This window comes from Camelus dromedarius, chromosome 17 (genome assembly GCF_036321535.1).
Source record: "Camelus dromedarius isolate mCamDro1 chromosome 17, mCamDro1.pat, whole genome shotgun sequence".
In the NCBI taxonomy this organism is placed as follows: Eukaryota; Metazoa; Chordata; class Mammalia; order Artiodactyla; family Camelidae; genus Camelus; species Camelus dromedarius.
The window spans coordinates 23,774,524-23,789,778 of NC_087452.1; the positions used below are offsets into that span (position 1 = coordinate 23,774,524).

General features: G+C 42.4%; 1 protein-coding gene across 8 annotated transcripts in view; it reads left to right on the forward strand.

The window, feature by feature from the left end:
* The window catches only part of CADPS (calcium dependent secretion activator), a 418,935-nt gene that overhangs the window by 376,578 nt on the left and 27,102 nt on the right, over positions 1–15,255 (forward strand). For all 8 annotated transcript variants that reach the window (XM_064496352.1, XM_064496353.1, XM_064496354.1 and 5 more), the window contains one exon: positions 4,145–4,252. In XM_064496352.1, coding sequence (XP_064352422.1) covers positions 4,145–4,252 — 108 coding nt within the window. The remainder of the gene's footprint in view (positions 1–4,144; positions 4,253–15,255) is intronic.

Below are 15,255 nucleotides of genomic sequence, written 5' to 3' on the forward strand. Positions count from 1 at the left end.
GTGGGTCAGTTTCTGGTGCACAGCACTATGTCTCAGTCATGCATATACATATGTATATTCATTTCCATATTCTTTTTCATTAAAGGTTAATACAAGGTATTGAACATAGTTCCCTGTGCTATACAGAAGAAACTTTTTAAATCTATTTTTATGTGTAGTGGCTAACATTTGTAAATCTCAAACTCCCAAATTTATCCCTTCCCCACCCCTTTTCCCCAGTAACCATAAGATTGTTTATTATGTGTGCAAATCTGTTTCTTTTTTGTAGATGAGTTCATAGTGTCCTTTTTCATTTGTTTGTTTTTTAGATTCCACATATAAGTGATATCCTATGGTATTTTTCTTTCTCTTTCTGGCTCACTTCACTTAGAATGACGATCTCTAGGTCCATCCATGTTGCTGCAAATGGTGTTATTTTATTCTTTTTCGTGGCTGAGTAGTAGTCCATTGTATAAATATACCACAGCTTCTTTATCCAGTCACCTGTCGATGGACATTTAGGTTGCTTCCATGTCTTGGTAATCGTATACAGTGCTGCTGTAGGCATCGGTATTTTTTAAAGGTTCCCATGTCCTCATTTGCAGCCAGGTTTAAGAACCATTGGATAAAATCACCTTTCTGCTTGTTTCTAGCTCCAAAGGCTCTGAGTCCACCTCTGTTACCGTGTAAGGTTTTTGGCGCATGGTCTATTGGTTTATTTAGTTTCTTGTGGGGACTAGTAGTTCGTTACCTCAGAGGTTATCTCTTAATTATCTACACTAGTAGAAAGAAGCACTGATACTAGACATACAAAATATCGCATAATCCCCAAAGCATATCTCTCTGTCTTAGATGTAGTATCCAACCCTTCCGTACAAAGCAGACTTGCATTCCTAATTAGGGCTTGCTTAGGACGCTGGAAATTTGAATTCGTTTTCCTCAAGCTCAGAAATATCCTGAGAGGAACAAGCTCTGATTAAAACGCTCTATGTTTTCCAAGCCACCAAGTGGCTTCCTCACAAATGATGTTTTCCATACATGGATAGAGTTAATCAAACAGAGATTTGTTTATTCGTTGTGTGCTTAATTATTTTCTAAAACCTACATCCTACATCCTACATCCTGTTCCATCAGTCTCTCCAAGCCACATTTAAAATAAACAGCGTAACTGTGAGATATTAAAAGCCATCGCCTAAAGTTGTTCCCATTGTGTGTAGATAGCAATGTGGTATAGAGCTTAATTTATCTCTTAGCCTTGGTTGTTTAGTCAAAACTATTTTCCATCTGTAACTACAAGTCAGCTTGTTGGTCTGTAAACAGTTTTTAACCATTTTGGTTGGAAATCGACTTAGAATGCACTGCACAGCCTTCCCTGCCTTTTAAAATAGGAAGCTGACAGTAATTTAATCTTTTTTTTTTTTTTTTTCTGTGATCAAGGATCACCACTGTGACTGTGTCTTTCCCCAGTGGCCACATAGTGACCCACTCCCCCAAGGGGCTCCTGAGGTCTAGGGGACTCTGCCCTCGATGGCCCCAAACCTCATGCTGCTGGGTGTACATGTCTGGTCTACAGCTTGGCAGCCTTTTCCCTCAAGCTCAGGGCATCAGGAAGAGAGTCAGTGCTCATTTATCAGCACACCTGTTCCCAGTAGGATCCCTCATCCCTCTTCCTGGTCCACCAAAGGCGGGAAAGTAGACTTGTTGGAATTGGACATAAATCTGTTTCAAAAGGAAGATGGTTGTGAGCAGGGACCTGAAGACTCTGAGAAAATTATACACATTTTCATACCAAGACTCCGTCTTTTTTTTTTTTTTTTTTTTGGTGTTGGTTTTTCCAAAGCCCCTTTTTTCTTCTTGGCTCCAAAGTAGATTCCAAAGGTAGGTAAGGCCATGAAGTGATATAATTTTGTGTGTTTGATGGGGGAGGGGGAGAATCATAGCAGCTCGTGTTTGTATAGCAGTTTATGGCTTTAAGGCATTTTCACATCCATTATTTTAGCTGTTGATTATAATCATCCTCGAAGGTAAGTAGGGTACGTCCCATTTTACAGATGGTATAACCAAGGCCCAGGGAAATTGAAATGATTTTCACAAGTTCCAATTTGTGGGGGGATCCAGTAAAAATCCACAGTGTGACTGAGAGGCTTAGACAAGGAAATGGAGCAAAAGCATATTCATTCATGACTTCTTTCCTTCAGTAAAAATTTACTGAGCACCTACTCTGTGCCAGGCATCATTTACGTGCCAAGGATACAATTGAAAATAGATCAAATAGACTCCCTGTGTTCATGGAGCTTATGTTCTCGTGAGAGAAGACAAAAACCAAACCAATAAATATATAGTACAATGTTGGATATTGGTACGTGCTCTGAAGAAAAATAAAAGTCAAAAGATGGAGAACCATGGAGTTTTGTTTTATTTTTTTAACTATCTGGGTAAGCTGAACCACACTGATTTTTTTTTTTTTTTCCGGTCAAGTTTTTTGAAATTTAAATGCCCCTTTAAGGACAGTAATTTAGTGAGAAGAGAAGGAGAGGTGAAAATAATGGTTACTGAAGAGCACGGTTAGCAACAGATCTGCTGAATTTGGCTTTGAATCTTAGCTCTAAGATGGCTGCGTGTGTCCAGGAAAAGGCTGTATCTGCCACTAGCATCAGGGAAGAAATGCAAACAGTAATAAGAAGTTTCTCAAGTGCCCCAGGTAGGGGTCCCCATCCCCACTGAGGATGCCTTTCCACGCAGGGCTGCCAAAGGGAGAGAAGGAGAGAGGTGCCAGTTGAGAACTGATAGCTGTCACTTCCATCTCATTGGAGAACCTCTATTGTTTCGTATCATGAAACTGCAACAATTATAGGACCATCACACAACCTGCTCAATCCATTTGCTGAAAATTGCTTGAAAACGTAACAGTTGACTACTGTGGCTTTGGGTTGTCCTCATTGTTTTTCAAATTAATACCTTGTCATTGTTCCAGCAGGTGTTAAGAAATGTTACTAGCACCCTAGGGGCCAAGCATTGGCCCTTTGCTTGATAATTGTTTGCTTTGTATCAGGAAAGAAAAAAAAAAAAAAAAAACACAGTCCTACTGTTTCCAAACCTCCCTCATTTTCACCCTGGAAATTACACAGAAGTGTTAACTAACTTCAATTTGCAGTGCCTGACAGTCACGTCTTGTAGAGAAATGATACTTTGTGATCTAAGGTAAATCACAGTAATGAAAACTCATCTTTTTAGTTATTAGCAAACATACATCTCTACTGTGGAAATTTAATGGGTGTATGGCAGCTCTCCTAATGACCCGTATTACAGTGTTTTAATAGGTTTCTTTGGAGGTAACTTTGATTGCAACATCTCAAGCAGTGTACATTGTTAGTTTCTTTATTTTTTTTTTCCTTACAATAAATCATTTTGTAACTACTGGATGAACCACCTGCTTACCTCTCCAGAAAATCTCATTTATTTAAAAGTCAAATTCTTCCCCCTCCCCATGTTTTTTTAATCCTTGGACTATGAGGCTGTACTGGGAAGCAGTGACAACTAGTTGAATGTCTCCTCTGAGGAAACTGATTAGGAAATTAGGAAATACTCATTATATACTCAAGTTAAAGTACCCCCAAGACTATGACTTGGGTCAGAGGGGGTATCGGTTAAAAGACAGTTTCTTTACTTGGCACTTTCTCAGTTTTTCAAAGAGGGGATCAGGGAAGGCTGTCAACTTTCTAATGTTACGTTAAGATCAGAGAGTAGAAGACGGAGTATGTTTGAGTATTTTGCAATGGAGGTTTCAATCCAGAGAAAAACCAGAGAAATATCTCTGAGTTATCCAGTGAAGATTTATCCATTAGAGTATCTTCGGTGGAAAAAAAATTAATAGTAGGAAAAAAAATACCTATAAACACCTGTAATCCCAACTCCCTTCTTAGCCAGGCTGGATTTCTGGAAAGAGCAGGAGGTTGGAGTTACCAGTTCCTGGACTCTCCGGCCAGGCTGTGGGTAGCAATATCGTGTGCTGTGGTTAGCTCTCAGCTCCTGCAGAGAGCCTGAAACTCCGGCAAGTGCTGTGCGGGGATGGTGGGCTGAGGCACGGGGTGTCAAACTGCACGGGGAGGCGAAGAAGAGCCACTGTCTGAGAATTCCATTTTCATGTTTTCCTGTCTCTTTACAGAAACCCGGGATGGACGTGGCCGATGCCTATGTGACTTTCGTCCGCCACTCTCAGGATGTCCTTCGTGATAAGGTCAATGAGGAGATGTATATAGAAAGGTTATTTGATGTAAGTAAATGCCTTCTCCTCCTTGAAAGCCAAGGAGGAGACCCTCCAAAATGTGACAAAATAAGAGACAGGAGGATAAGTCACATTTTGAGAAAATGGATCGGTCCCGATGCAAGCAAAACCTTTTCCTCGCCCTCTGCCTTAGGCTCTTCTCTGTCGTGTGTCTGTTCCGAACCCACCCTGGCGTGGCCCTGTCTCAGTCCCAATCTGTGTGATACATAGGACGGCGCACAGCCTCGCAGCAGCCAGGCTCGCTTCTGCTAGAAGCTTGTGAAGCAGCTTCCTCTCACTGGCAAAGACCTTCCTTGGTCATGGTTCTCCTCCTTGCAATCTGGCCTCGCTTTAGGGAGATGTTCCCTGTTGTCTGGGAGGCTGGGACCAGCCCCCTCTCCTGAGGGTGGGACCTCCTTGCCACCAGCTGGGGTGTGGAGCTGTGCAGTAAATGTTGCACTGTTACCACTTCCAAGACGAATCGGTTTCTGGAAGACGAGAAATCCTTAGTTAGCCCTGGGTTTTGGCAAATCCTTTATGATCGTTCCTTGGTCATTTGCAGTTCTAAATTGAGGTGCCCCTCACCCTATTCCACCCACTTGAGAATTTGGGAGAAGAAGCAGGTGTACAAACAGCAGATCCAGCAGGCTGCCAGAGCCAGACCGAACTGCAGAAAAAGCAGGTTTCTGAGGGTTAATAGTTACCAAGCAATCTTATTTCCACTGGGACGACATCTGTACTTCCAAAGCAAGCCACTGAGGCAAAAGAGCAAAAAAAAAAAAAGGAATCTGCTTCGGTCTCCTTCAGGCCAAAGCAGATGGGACTGCCTAATTTAGCCAGAGATTCTGTTGCAAGTGTCCAGCGTAGACCCGGCCCGAGTTTGCCAGTGTAGACCCGGCCAGAGTGCATGGACGCGGACGTATTTGTCTCCGTGTGGCTCTGAATGTACAGCCTACTTCTGTCTCGTGCAGCGTGAGCATCTCCTGTCCAAGTTTCTGTATTTTTAGTGCCAGCCCGAACATTAATGTTTTGGTCTACTATGGAATCCGTGTTTCTATAATTTTTCTGTGATTGTGTTCAGCAATTTACATTGAGTTTGTGTGTGTGTGTGTGTGTGTGTGTGTGTGTGTGTGTGTTTGTTCCGTGGCTCAGTGAGCTCATTGTTGGCACCGCTTAAGAATCTGCAGCTCCTGACTTTTATCTGCTTTGTCTTCCAGCTCATTTGCTTTCCTCGTGTGTTGAAAAGGCTCCTGTCTTTTTTTTTTTCCCCTCCCCCCTTTTCCAATCATCCCCTCTCTGTGCTCAATACCGCTGTCCCCTCTGCATCACCTTTTTTCGAGAAGACCCTTCTTACTTTTGAATTCCCACCCGTCCTCTCTCGGATTAAAATGGAACTTATCTCTCATGTCAAATGTTTTATCACATTATATCAAGTGGCATGAATTAGAATCAAATAATCTTCCTGTGTACATCTTCTAGCATGGCCCACATCCACTGAGAATGCCTCATACATGCATAAAGCTCACCGGCGGGTCCTCTCCCTTCTCTGCATGCGTGCCTTTTTGAAAGTACCGAGCCTAGAATGTCTGGGGCGCAATCACCCAGCCAATAGGCATTGAAAGCCGGCAGGCAGCCCCCTCGGGTCTGCAGGGTGGAGCGTGGACGCTCTGCCCATCTCCGCTGAATGAAATTCCAAGCCACAAATTTTCGAGAAGCCTGTGGGTTGTTCTTTTCAATGCCTAGGTTGCCTTCTTTTTTTTTTTTTTTTTTCCCTTTGATCGGTATCTTCTGATTCTCAATTTTGTGTGGCCCTCGCGTGCATATGCGTGCGTGCTCCTGTGTGAGCGTGTGTGTGAGTAACCCCGTGCTCTCGAAAACTTCTCGAACATCTAGTCCTGAATTTGACATTTAATCTGCAGTGAAGCCTGTGGCTTCATTGACAAATAACCCACCCTTCCCTCTTTATTTTTTTTTTAATGAGAAGTACAAGGGGGAATTTTTTTTTTTTTTTTTAAGGTAGCTTGGTTGAAGGCAGCAAGGCAAATTGTCCTTTCCTGGGGTAATTTTAAAGGCAAAGTACAACAGAGTCTTTATTTTAAAAAGTAAGAGTGTAGCCTTGGCTAGCACAGATGGTGAAACTGGACTTGCCTGACTGTTGAAGAACACACGCAAATTCAAGCCCTCTGGTCATTTCTGTGAATTCATAATGAAAAGAAACATCACCAAGAAGATGTTTTTCAGGATGCAAATTATGTTTAGGGTCACTTAAAAATTCACAAGAATGTCAAGTCCCTTGTGGAGTAACACTGACCCGCATAAAGTGGCTTCAGTAACGTTATAGGAATCCCCACAATTTAGTCTCGTATTGTCCCAATGATGTTTTTCCCAGGGGAGTCTTAATTACGCTCCCCTGAGTATCGGATTTTAAAACTTAACCATTGCAATCATGCACTGAACCTCACTCCCCTGCCCCTGGTGGGAAAAAAATCTTTCAGTAGCTTATTTAGACATAATGAATTTCTTTGCCATTTACTTCCTTTCTTCCCAAATAACCTGCTCCCCTAATTTACAGAATATTGGTGCTAGGCAACCTAACTGATGCAGTGCAAAAGAAGTTCTTGAATCTGTCATGGATTTAAAACATTTGTCATTCGAAAAAACCCAAAGCTTCTCAAAAAGCTTCATTACCATGCAGCCCCAGTAATTTAATTCAGTACTTACTGTTTTTCTATAATCTAGCGGCAAAACATCAGATTACCAACATGTTTGATTATTTTCGGCTTCTGTTTCCTCAAGCATGGTGTTTATTTCTTTGCATATTACGCTCTGCAAGGGACTCTTGTCCACCAAGCGAAACAAGGGAATCGGAATATTAAGGCGAAAAGGTTCTGTGAAGCCTCCCACCCTAAATTTCTTGCTAGGATGAGCTGATCCTTTCAGTTCCATTCCTAATGACAGTGGTCCCCGGGCAGGTTCCTAAACAATTGGCAGAAAGCTAATGAGAAAAACTTGTTGATCTGAGAGGTTCCTCTTCCAAATTGTTGCATTTTGATAAATGGCAAAAATGAATAATAGAAAATTAGCATTCTGAAGGAGGAAAAAAAAATACATATTCTCTCCGAGATTGTTTGCTGTCTGGGGGTTGTTGATTTTTGACTGTTGTGTCATTCCCTGGTTTTTAGTTCCTGCTGGCATCTGTCACTCAGAGGCATGTTCTTGGAGTTCCTGTTGTGTTTTTAGCTGTGTTTCAAAGTCGAAGTTTTATTTACCTGATAAGTCCTTTGAGTTCTTGCTGTTCGGGGTTGTTCCCACTTTGTGCCTTTCTGAGTGTACCTTGTAGAAAAGGCTGGGTGGCATGAGTGTGTGTTTGTATCTAAGAATATTTGGGCTAATAGATGGTCATTTAATGAGCACATCTTTGGTGAAAACCAGGCCACTATCTCAGTGTGCGCACGCTCGCTCGCTCGCTCTCTCTGTCTGAGCTGGTTTTTCCTTTGCCTCGTCATTATACTTCTGGCTGGAATTGGGTACTTGTGGGAGATTATCGGCATAGCATTTGGGGTTCTATATTTAATGTTCTGCATTTTTATCTATTTTATTATGTAACTTAAGAGCAGCTTTCCAAATTCATCTTCACCAAATTTTTTTTTTTTAAGCAGGCATTTTTCTAGGTTGGTTGAAGAAATCCGTCAGATATAACATTGCCTCACCAGATCTTTTTCATGCACTGAAAGTTCCCCTGTTTATTAATCATTGATTTACATAGTCCTTCTATAAAATGCTAGCAACTTTTGAAGTCATGCATTTAAGAAAAAGATAAATGGTCCCAAATTCAGTGTTGCCTGGAAAAGAATCCTCAAACTGCTTTTCCTGGTATTTCAGGTAGGCAGCTGTACATTTTTTCATCTGTGTTTTTGTAATTTTTTTTTCCTAAAAAATGACATGCCATTGTAAACTGGTTTCATTTGCTGCAAAATAACAGTTTATAATGATTGGAAACAAAAGAGTCGGAGGTTTAGAGCAAAGGAGTGTTCCAATGTGTACCATAACAATGAATTTAAATTATATTAAAGATGCTGAATTTTTAAAAGAGAATCCTATTGCTGTTAGATTCAAGTGGGAACTTGGCCACTTCGAAAATTATTGCTGACTTTTAAGAGAAAACATAAAATATGGAGATGAAATAATCTCCATATTCCAAGAGCAGCAGCCCAAGAAATAACTCGAAGACAGTGGTTTAAAGCTTGAGTGTCCGTAAATCATGCAGATGGCTTTTCCCCCTTTCTCCGGTGATTAATTCACCATCTTCCCCGAAACAAAAACACGCTTTTTGAAATTAGAGATCAGATCATCAAGAGAAGCACCTAAGATTTCAAGGTCTAAACAAAAATTAATTTATTTTCTTTCCTCCTTGTACTTCTTGAAGACACAGACTGAGAAGAAAATCGGGATTAAAAGCGATGTGCTTAGGATGAATTCATCTGCTTAAACCTCACAGGCTCGGAGGATGAGTGATTAAAAAGCCATCTCGAACTTGGATGGCATCCACGTTGCGGGTAATACCGCGTCCGCGGGCCCCCCGTGTCACTGTGAACCAGGCCCGGGGAACATTTGACGGGAGATGATACATGGATTATATAGGTCACTTATACACTTAATCTGCCTTCTGGGGGATTAAGTATTTGCAGATTGACTCTGCATTTGGCTTCTCCGTGGCAGTTATCAGATCAGGAAAGGGCCCCTCACCAAACCGCCTCGTAAGCACTTAATCAGGCAGCCTGGTCAGGTCCTGATGGGGCTGCCTGCTCTGTAGTCCCCTGCCTGGCACAGATTTTAATTTGCTGTTCCATTATCGAATCATATATTTGTCCACTTTATATGTCAGCACAATAACTGAGTGTGAGTATGTCCCTTTAATTTGAAAAATGAAACCTCTGCCCGTTAGAATATATTTGCTGTCCTTCCACGTGAAGCGTCCGATAAGCTTATTTTTAATAACCTGATTAAATTACAGAAGCGTTACCCATGTCAACACATCTCAATCAAAGTAGGAGCCGTCTTGCTCAAGGAAGTAAGTACGGAAGAAAAGGCAACAAGGAATACGTGATGTTTTAGGTGATAACCTTGTGAGGCAGATCGCTTCTGTCCAGGTGAGGGAAACCACTTCCAAAGGCACAAAACTGCTTCCGAAAGTGCAAAAGTGGGGAAAGGCACACAAGATTCACCAGCAGGATACAGGTTGCGGGTCTCAGGGCGGTGGGGGGTGGGGGGGATTCTAGACAATCAAGGCATATGGCATTCAAGACACTGAGACACTGAGTTGCGTCCTCCGTAAGCACTAAGCAGGGTTGCCTGCCCCTTACTGGGAGCGCTTGTGTGGTTTGCACCGGCCTTGCTTCCGGAGCCTTCAGACTTCACCCTTGATCCTTACGAGCTGGGTGACCTTGGACAAGGTATTTAATCTCTCGGAGCTTCAGCTGATTCAGCCACATAACAGAGATGGTCATAAGCAGAACCTTCTCGTGGAGCCGAGATGAGGGTGGAGGTGCCGTGGGCTACTGCAAACATCGGGCTCTGAGGAGGCGTTTGGTAAGTGGTCGCCGTCGCCGCTGCCACCACCACCATCACCATCATCACTTTGTCATCATCATCCTCATCACTGCAATGGAAAGGCTTTTTTTCCCCAGGCATCATTTTTTTTTCTTGTTAAACAAAACTCTGTCCCCGTTCCAAGGTGTTGTAAGACTCTCCCCATCACTTTCAGACATTAACCCCAAGCTTGCTTAGAATTACGTGATGTACAGCAGCCTGGTACCTTTTTACGTTCGGTGATAAGTAGTTCTGAAACAGGCAGAAGAGCAGTGGTCAGGACTGAGGCTTTGGTGTAGGCCAGACAGGAGAAGGAATCCTGGGTTTGCCACTTCTGAGCTGTTTAACTTCAGGTGAATGACTTAACCTCTCTGAGCCTCAATTTCCTCAGCTGTAAAGAAGGTGACTTCTTACAGTTGTTGGAGGGCTAAATACCATAATGGATGTTGACGGGCATAGTTAAAAATTCAGCAAGTCTTTTATCATATCGTCATCATCATCTTGTTGAACTCTGTTCCTTGCCGTGATTTTGAAATGACCTAGCCCTGTGCCCTCAACAAAACCACAGTGCCCTGGAAAAGAAATCAGAATTGACCTTCTAAACGTGAAGAATATTTGGGAGGGATGGGGAGGAGTAGTTAATACCTTTTATTATCACAGATGAAATAAATGTACACTGTAGACATTTAGAAAATACAGCTAAGCAAAAATAAGAAAGTCTTACGTTCCCAGCACGAAGAGATTATTGCTTGAGTGTTTATTCTTTGGATCTTTTTCTATGTGCTTATGTGCAGTATGTACTTTTAACCAAAATAAGTGAGCAAAAAAAAAATTGCTGTTCGTAAGTTAGTGATCTTTATTTTCTGTGCCAGCAAGTGTTCATCTAATACCCTGTCCACATTCCAAATTTCCCACTTGACCCCAAAATACTCCGTGCAGTTGGTCTGGGCAACCCAGGCTCCGAGGCCGAGCCGTGCATTTTATGTGGCTGCGATGTACTTTGAATGTGTCTTTACCAGCACTGGCCCTTTTTTCGTGATCCTGACTTGTTAAAGGGACCGCCGTGCCAATTGTTCTGCAGACTGGAGGAGTTTATTACTATCTAAACATAGAACTGATTTGAGAAGAAAAAAAAAATTATATCAAGCTGAATTCAACCAAGTAGCTCTTTTAGGCATAATTAGTAACTCAGCATAATTCAACCAGAGCTTTTTAAAGCTGTTCTCTGTGCGTAAGGAGAATTTCTAAAGCTAGTTAAAAAAAACAACAACAACAACAAACAAAGATAACGACCAACAAGAAATCCAGAGGCCAGGGTGGAAGTTGGCTGTGTGAGGAGCCACAGGGATTTTATTTCCTGTATTAAGGCACGATGTCTGAGCTGGGTGGGTAAATCTGAAGTCCTGGGCTGGTATTCCTTTTTCTTTTTCTTTTTCTTTTTTTTTTAATAGACTTTATTCTTTTAGAGCAGTTTCAGGTTCACAACAGAATTGGGCAGAAAATACAGAGAGTTCGCACATAGCCCTCCCCACCCACACATATATACTCCCCTACCCTCAACATCCCTCGTCAGTGTGGCGTATTTGGTACAATCGATGAACCGACATGGGCGCATTATTATCAACCAAAGTCCATAGTTTACATTAGGGTTCACTCTCGATGTTGTACATTCTCTGGGTTTTGACAAATGCATAGTGACATGTAGCCACCACTATAGTATCATACAGAATAATTTCATTGCCCTAAAAACCCCTTGGGCTCCATCTATTCATTCCTCCCTCCCTCCCTCTCCCCAAACTCCTGCAAACCACGGTCTTTTTATTGTTTCTATAGCTGGTCTAGTATGTCTTATCTCACTGTAACTGCTTTGGGAACTTCCTGGACTAGGAAATTTGACCCTGCCCACCCCACCCCACTCCACCCTCCCCTCCCTTAGATCATTAGGAAGGTTTCTTGGTTGATTCTGCTAGGATTTTCCCTGCAGTCATCAATCCGAAATTAAGCCCTTTAAGTCAGTCTAATGCTGCGTTTTCAGTACTTTTCAGACCAAACTTTAATTAAACTATGGCCTCGTCCCTGTCATCCTCCACCAGGAGGCAAAAAGAACGTGTTCTCCAGGCTGCTAGGCTAGCCTTCAGAACCTGTGTGATTTTATATATATATATATATAGGAAAACAAATACAGGAAATATATACAGGAAAGCCAATCCGAAATGTACCAGGAGAGGCTGTTCGCAAAGGAGAGACAATCGGTTTTTTTTTTCCACCTGATTTTGAATCCCAAAGCAAATTCTGACCATTAAGCCATGACCTGGGCCATCCGTTAGGACTGTAGAGGGGTCCTTCCCCAAGGAAGATATGGAAACTGGACACAGAGTGAGAGGAAGATGAGATATGGAAGACCTGCCCTTCTCACCCTGATTTATAACATGAGAAGAAATACGTACACCCAGATATCACACACACACACACACACACACATGCAGGCACATATGATTAGGGCTTTGGTTCTTGGATGTGAACCTTGGACTCGGGACCTTTCCAGTGCCCCTTAAAAACCCAGTGTCTTCATGACCTCCCTATTTCCCATCATCCACGTCTGCTTTGAGCAGATTTGCTCTTTCCTTCCCTATTAACATGAAGAAGATTTAGTACTGCCCTTGTTGGGATATTCGAAATTTTAACAAAATATTAAGCCGGAAGAGCAAGGCGTGAATAATAGAAGGTTCTGATCGTTGACATGGCAGAAAGCAAGCTCTAATCGGATGGGAGGGGATGGAAAGTCGCGTGTTTGAGGCTTCTGATGCCCTACTGCAATGAACCTCATATTCACATGTGACTCCTGTCTTGCCCCATGGCCGTCACAATAAGTAAATGGTAACAACTGATTTGTTTGCTTTTGGAGTCTTGGAAACACGGTTCTATTCCACATGGACACGGGAAGGCTTCTTTCTGTCCATGCCTGGGCGATTTGCGGTTACGGCCATCGTACGTGCAGAAAGGATAAGGGGACATTAATAGATTTGGATTATTTGAACTAATTGTATCAGATGGGTTATTACCAGCCAGAAGGAAGGGTTTATTTTTTTGTTAGCATCATCCTTACAGATTTCTGTCTCAGGGAACATGTCTTCAAGCAGTCCTTTCTAATGTAGCTGCTGCTTCTAAAGCCATTCATAGAAATAGGTCTCATCTCCTTTCAGGCGAACTTTGCATAAAACCAGTCTTGAATTTTCTCTGGAGCTTGTGTGTGACGAAGAGTTTTGCTAAGAGTCTCTATCAGAACAGCTTTCTGTGTTCCAGGAGACATTTGGTGAACGCAGTTAATTTGTTTTCTTTCCCAGCGGAGAATGTTCCAATAATCATTCTAAGAAGCCAGGCTGATTGCTCTGTTACATTAAGGTCACAGTATCCTTACTGACACGACCCGCCCAGTACTTTTGTGTCTTAGAAAAGATTTGTTATTTTCTTGTGGCAGACTTACAGCATGGGGGGCAGTAAGTGACAGACACATATACATGCATGCGCGCGCGCACACACACACACACACACACACACACACACACACACACCAGCCACGGCACATTTGTGGAACAAATATTATCGCACTGTGTTGCAAGGTACGAGATGTACTAAATCGTCAAATACTTCCCATTAATTAACCAAATAATGGTTTTCCTCCTTGCCAGGCCTTGTAGAGGCTACTATCAAAAAATTTCACTGTCTATACCTAAAGTCATAATCATCTGGCCCAAAACTTTTTAACGAATGCATTTAAAATATCATCTAGGTTCTTATTCAGAATGTGGTCCCAGGACATTTGGCATCAGCCTCCCCTGGGAGTTGATAAGAGGTACAGAATCTCAGCCCTGACCCCGGCCGAAATGAATCTGAGTCTACATTTTAACAAGATCCTCTGTTGATTCAAAGGCACATTAAAGTTTGAGAAGCTCTGGATGAGATCAGTGGCTTTCTCATTTGCCCAAGATTCACAGTAAGAAGCAAAGTTTGCACTGCAACTCAGTACATACATATGTGTACACACACGCACACACACACGCATGCACCCAAAACAAAAGTTTACGGAACAATATTTACGCTCTGTCTGTTGCAACCTGATGTGTTCTGTTCCATCTCTCACAGATCTTGGTGGTAACCAGGGAAATGACTTTATTGCCCACTGTAGAATGTGTAGGTTGTAATAGGGAGGTGGGCAAGATCGCTACTGTTTGAGATGCACTGATCTGGATGAACCAGAAGAGAGGTTAATGCTCCAGGTACACAAGGGAGCTCTACCCCTTCGCACGTCGCGTGTCCCTCTGCCGCCGCCACCACACGCACTTGAGCATGCGCAGCAACAATAACAAAGTGTCCACTTGTCAACCCCGGAGTTAGCTTGGAGCTGTGCCCATCTTGGGAGTAGATTATGTCTGGGGGCTTCATGTCGTGACAGAACCAGCTTGTGAGACATCCAAGACTCTTTCCCCCTCACTGTCCCTCCCCAGAGCAGTCCCCCTCCTGCAGAGGGGCTGGAGTAGTGTGTTAGATCAGCCGTGCGGATTCCCGCTTTGGCTTCCCTCGACTGCTTTGCTTCGCTTTGCTTTTTTTTTTTTTTAATCGAAGTGTAGTCAGTTTACAATCCTGCATCCATTTCTGGTGCACAGCATAATATTTCAGTCATGCATATACATCCCTATATTCATTTTCCTATTCTTTTTCATTATAGATTACTACAAGATATTGAATGTAGCTCCCTGGGTTTTTTTTTTTTTTTTTTTATGCTTTGCTTTTTATAATTCTACCCGGACCTTGGTTTAAAAAAAAAAAAAAAAAGTTGCTTCTACCAGGTGGCTACAAGTTATTTTTGAGTGTCCAAAAACCTGAAAAGAAGGCTCAACATGAATACTTCATTCATTCCCAATTCCCAGTTCAGAAGAGAACAGTTAACAGCCTCCTGTTCTGTTAAACTCCTGCCGAGTTAACGAAAAATCCAGTTAATGGAGTCTAGCGACTCGCCACCAGTTCAAATATCCCCGTGTCAGAAGGCTTATAGCTGAGAGTGTCACTTCCCACATTGGATTGCCCCTCGCCTGCCTTTGGCAAAATTTTCCCTCTGACCATCCCTGGACTGATGCCCGTTGTCCCAGCAAACCTCCAGGTCTTGCCCAGGATGGGATTTTTATTAATTACCAGATCTCCATGCCAACCAGGATAGAAAAGCCCCTCTCATTTTTTTGTGTAAAGAAATTTTTTTTTTTTGAAAAGAACAAATGCTTTGCAGAGTAAGCAAAGTTAAATTCATGAGTTTTCATGTGAAATTCTGTCCATGTTTTCCTTCCTCTTGCCTTTTCTTTAAATTTTAAGAAGTTTCTATGCAACTGTTAAAGGCTGTACTCCATTCACAGTTATTACAAAATGCTGGT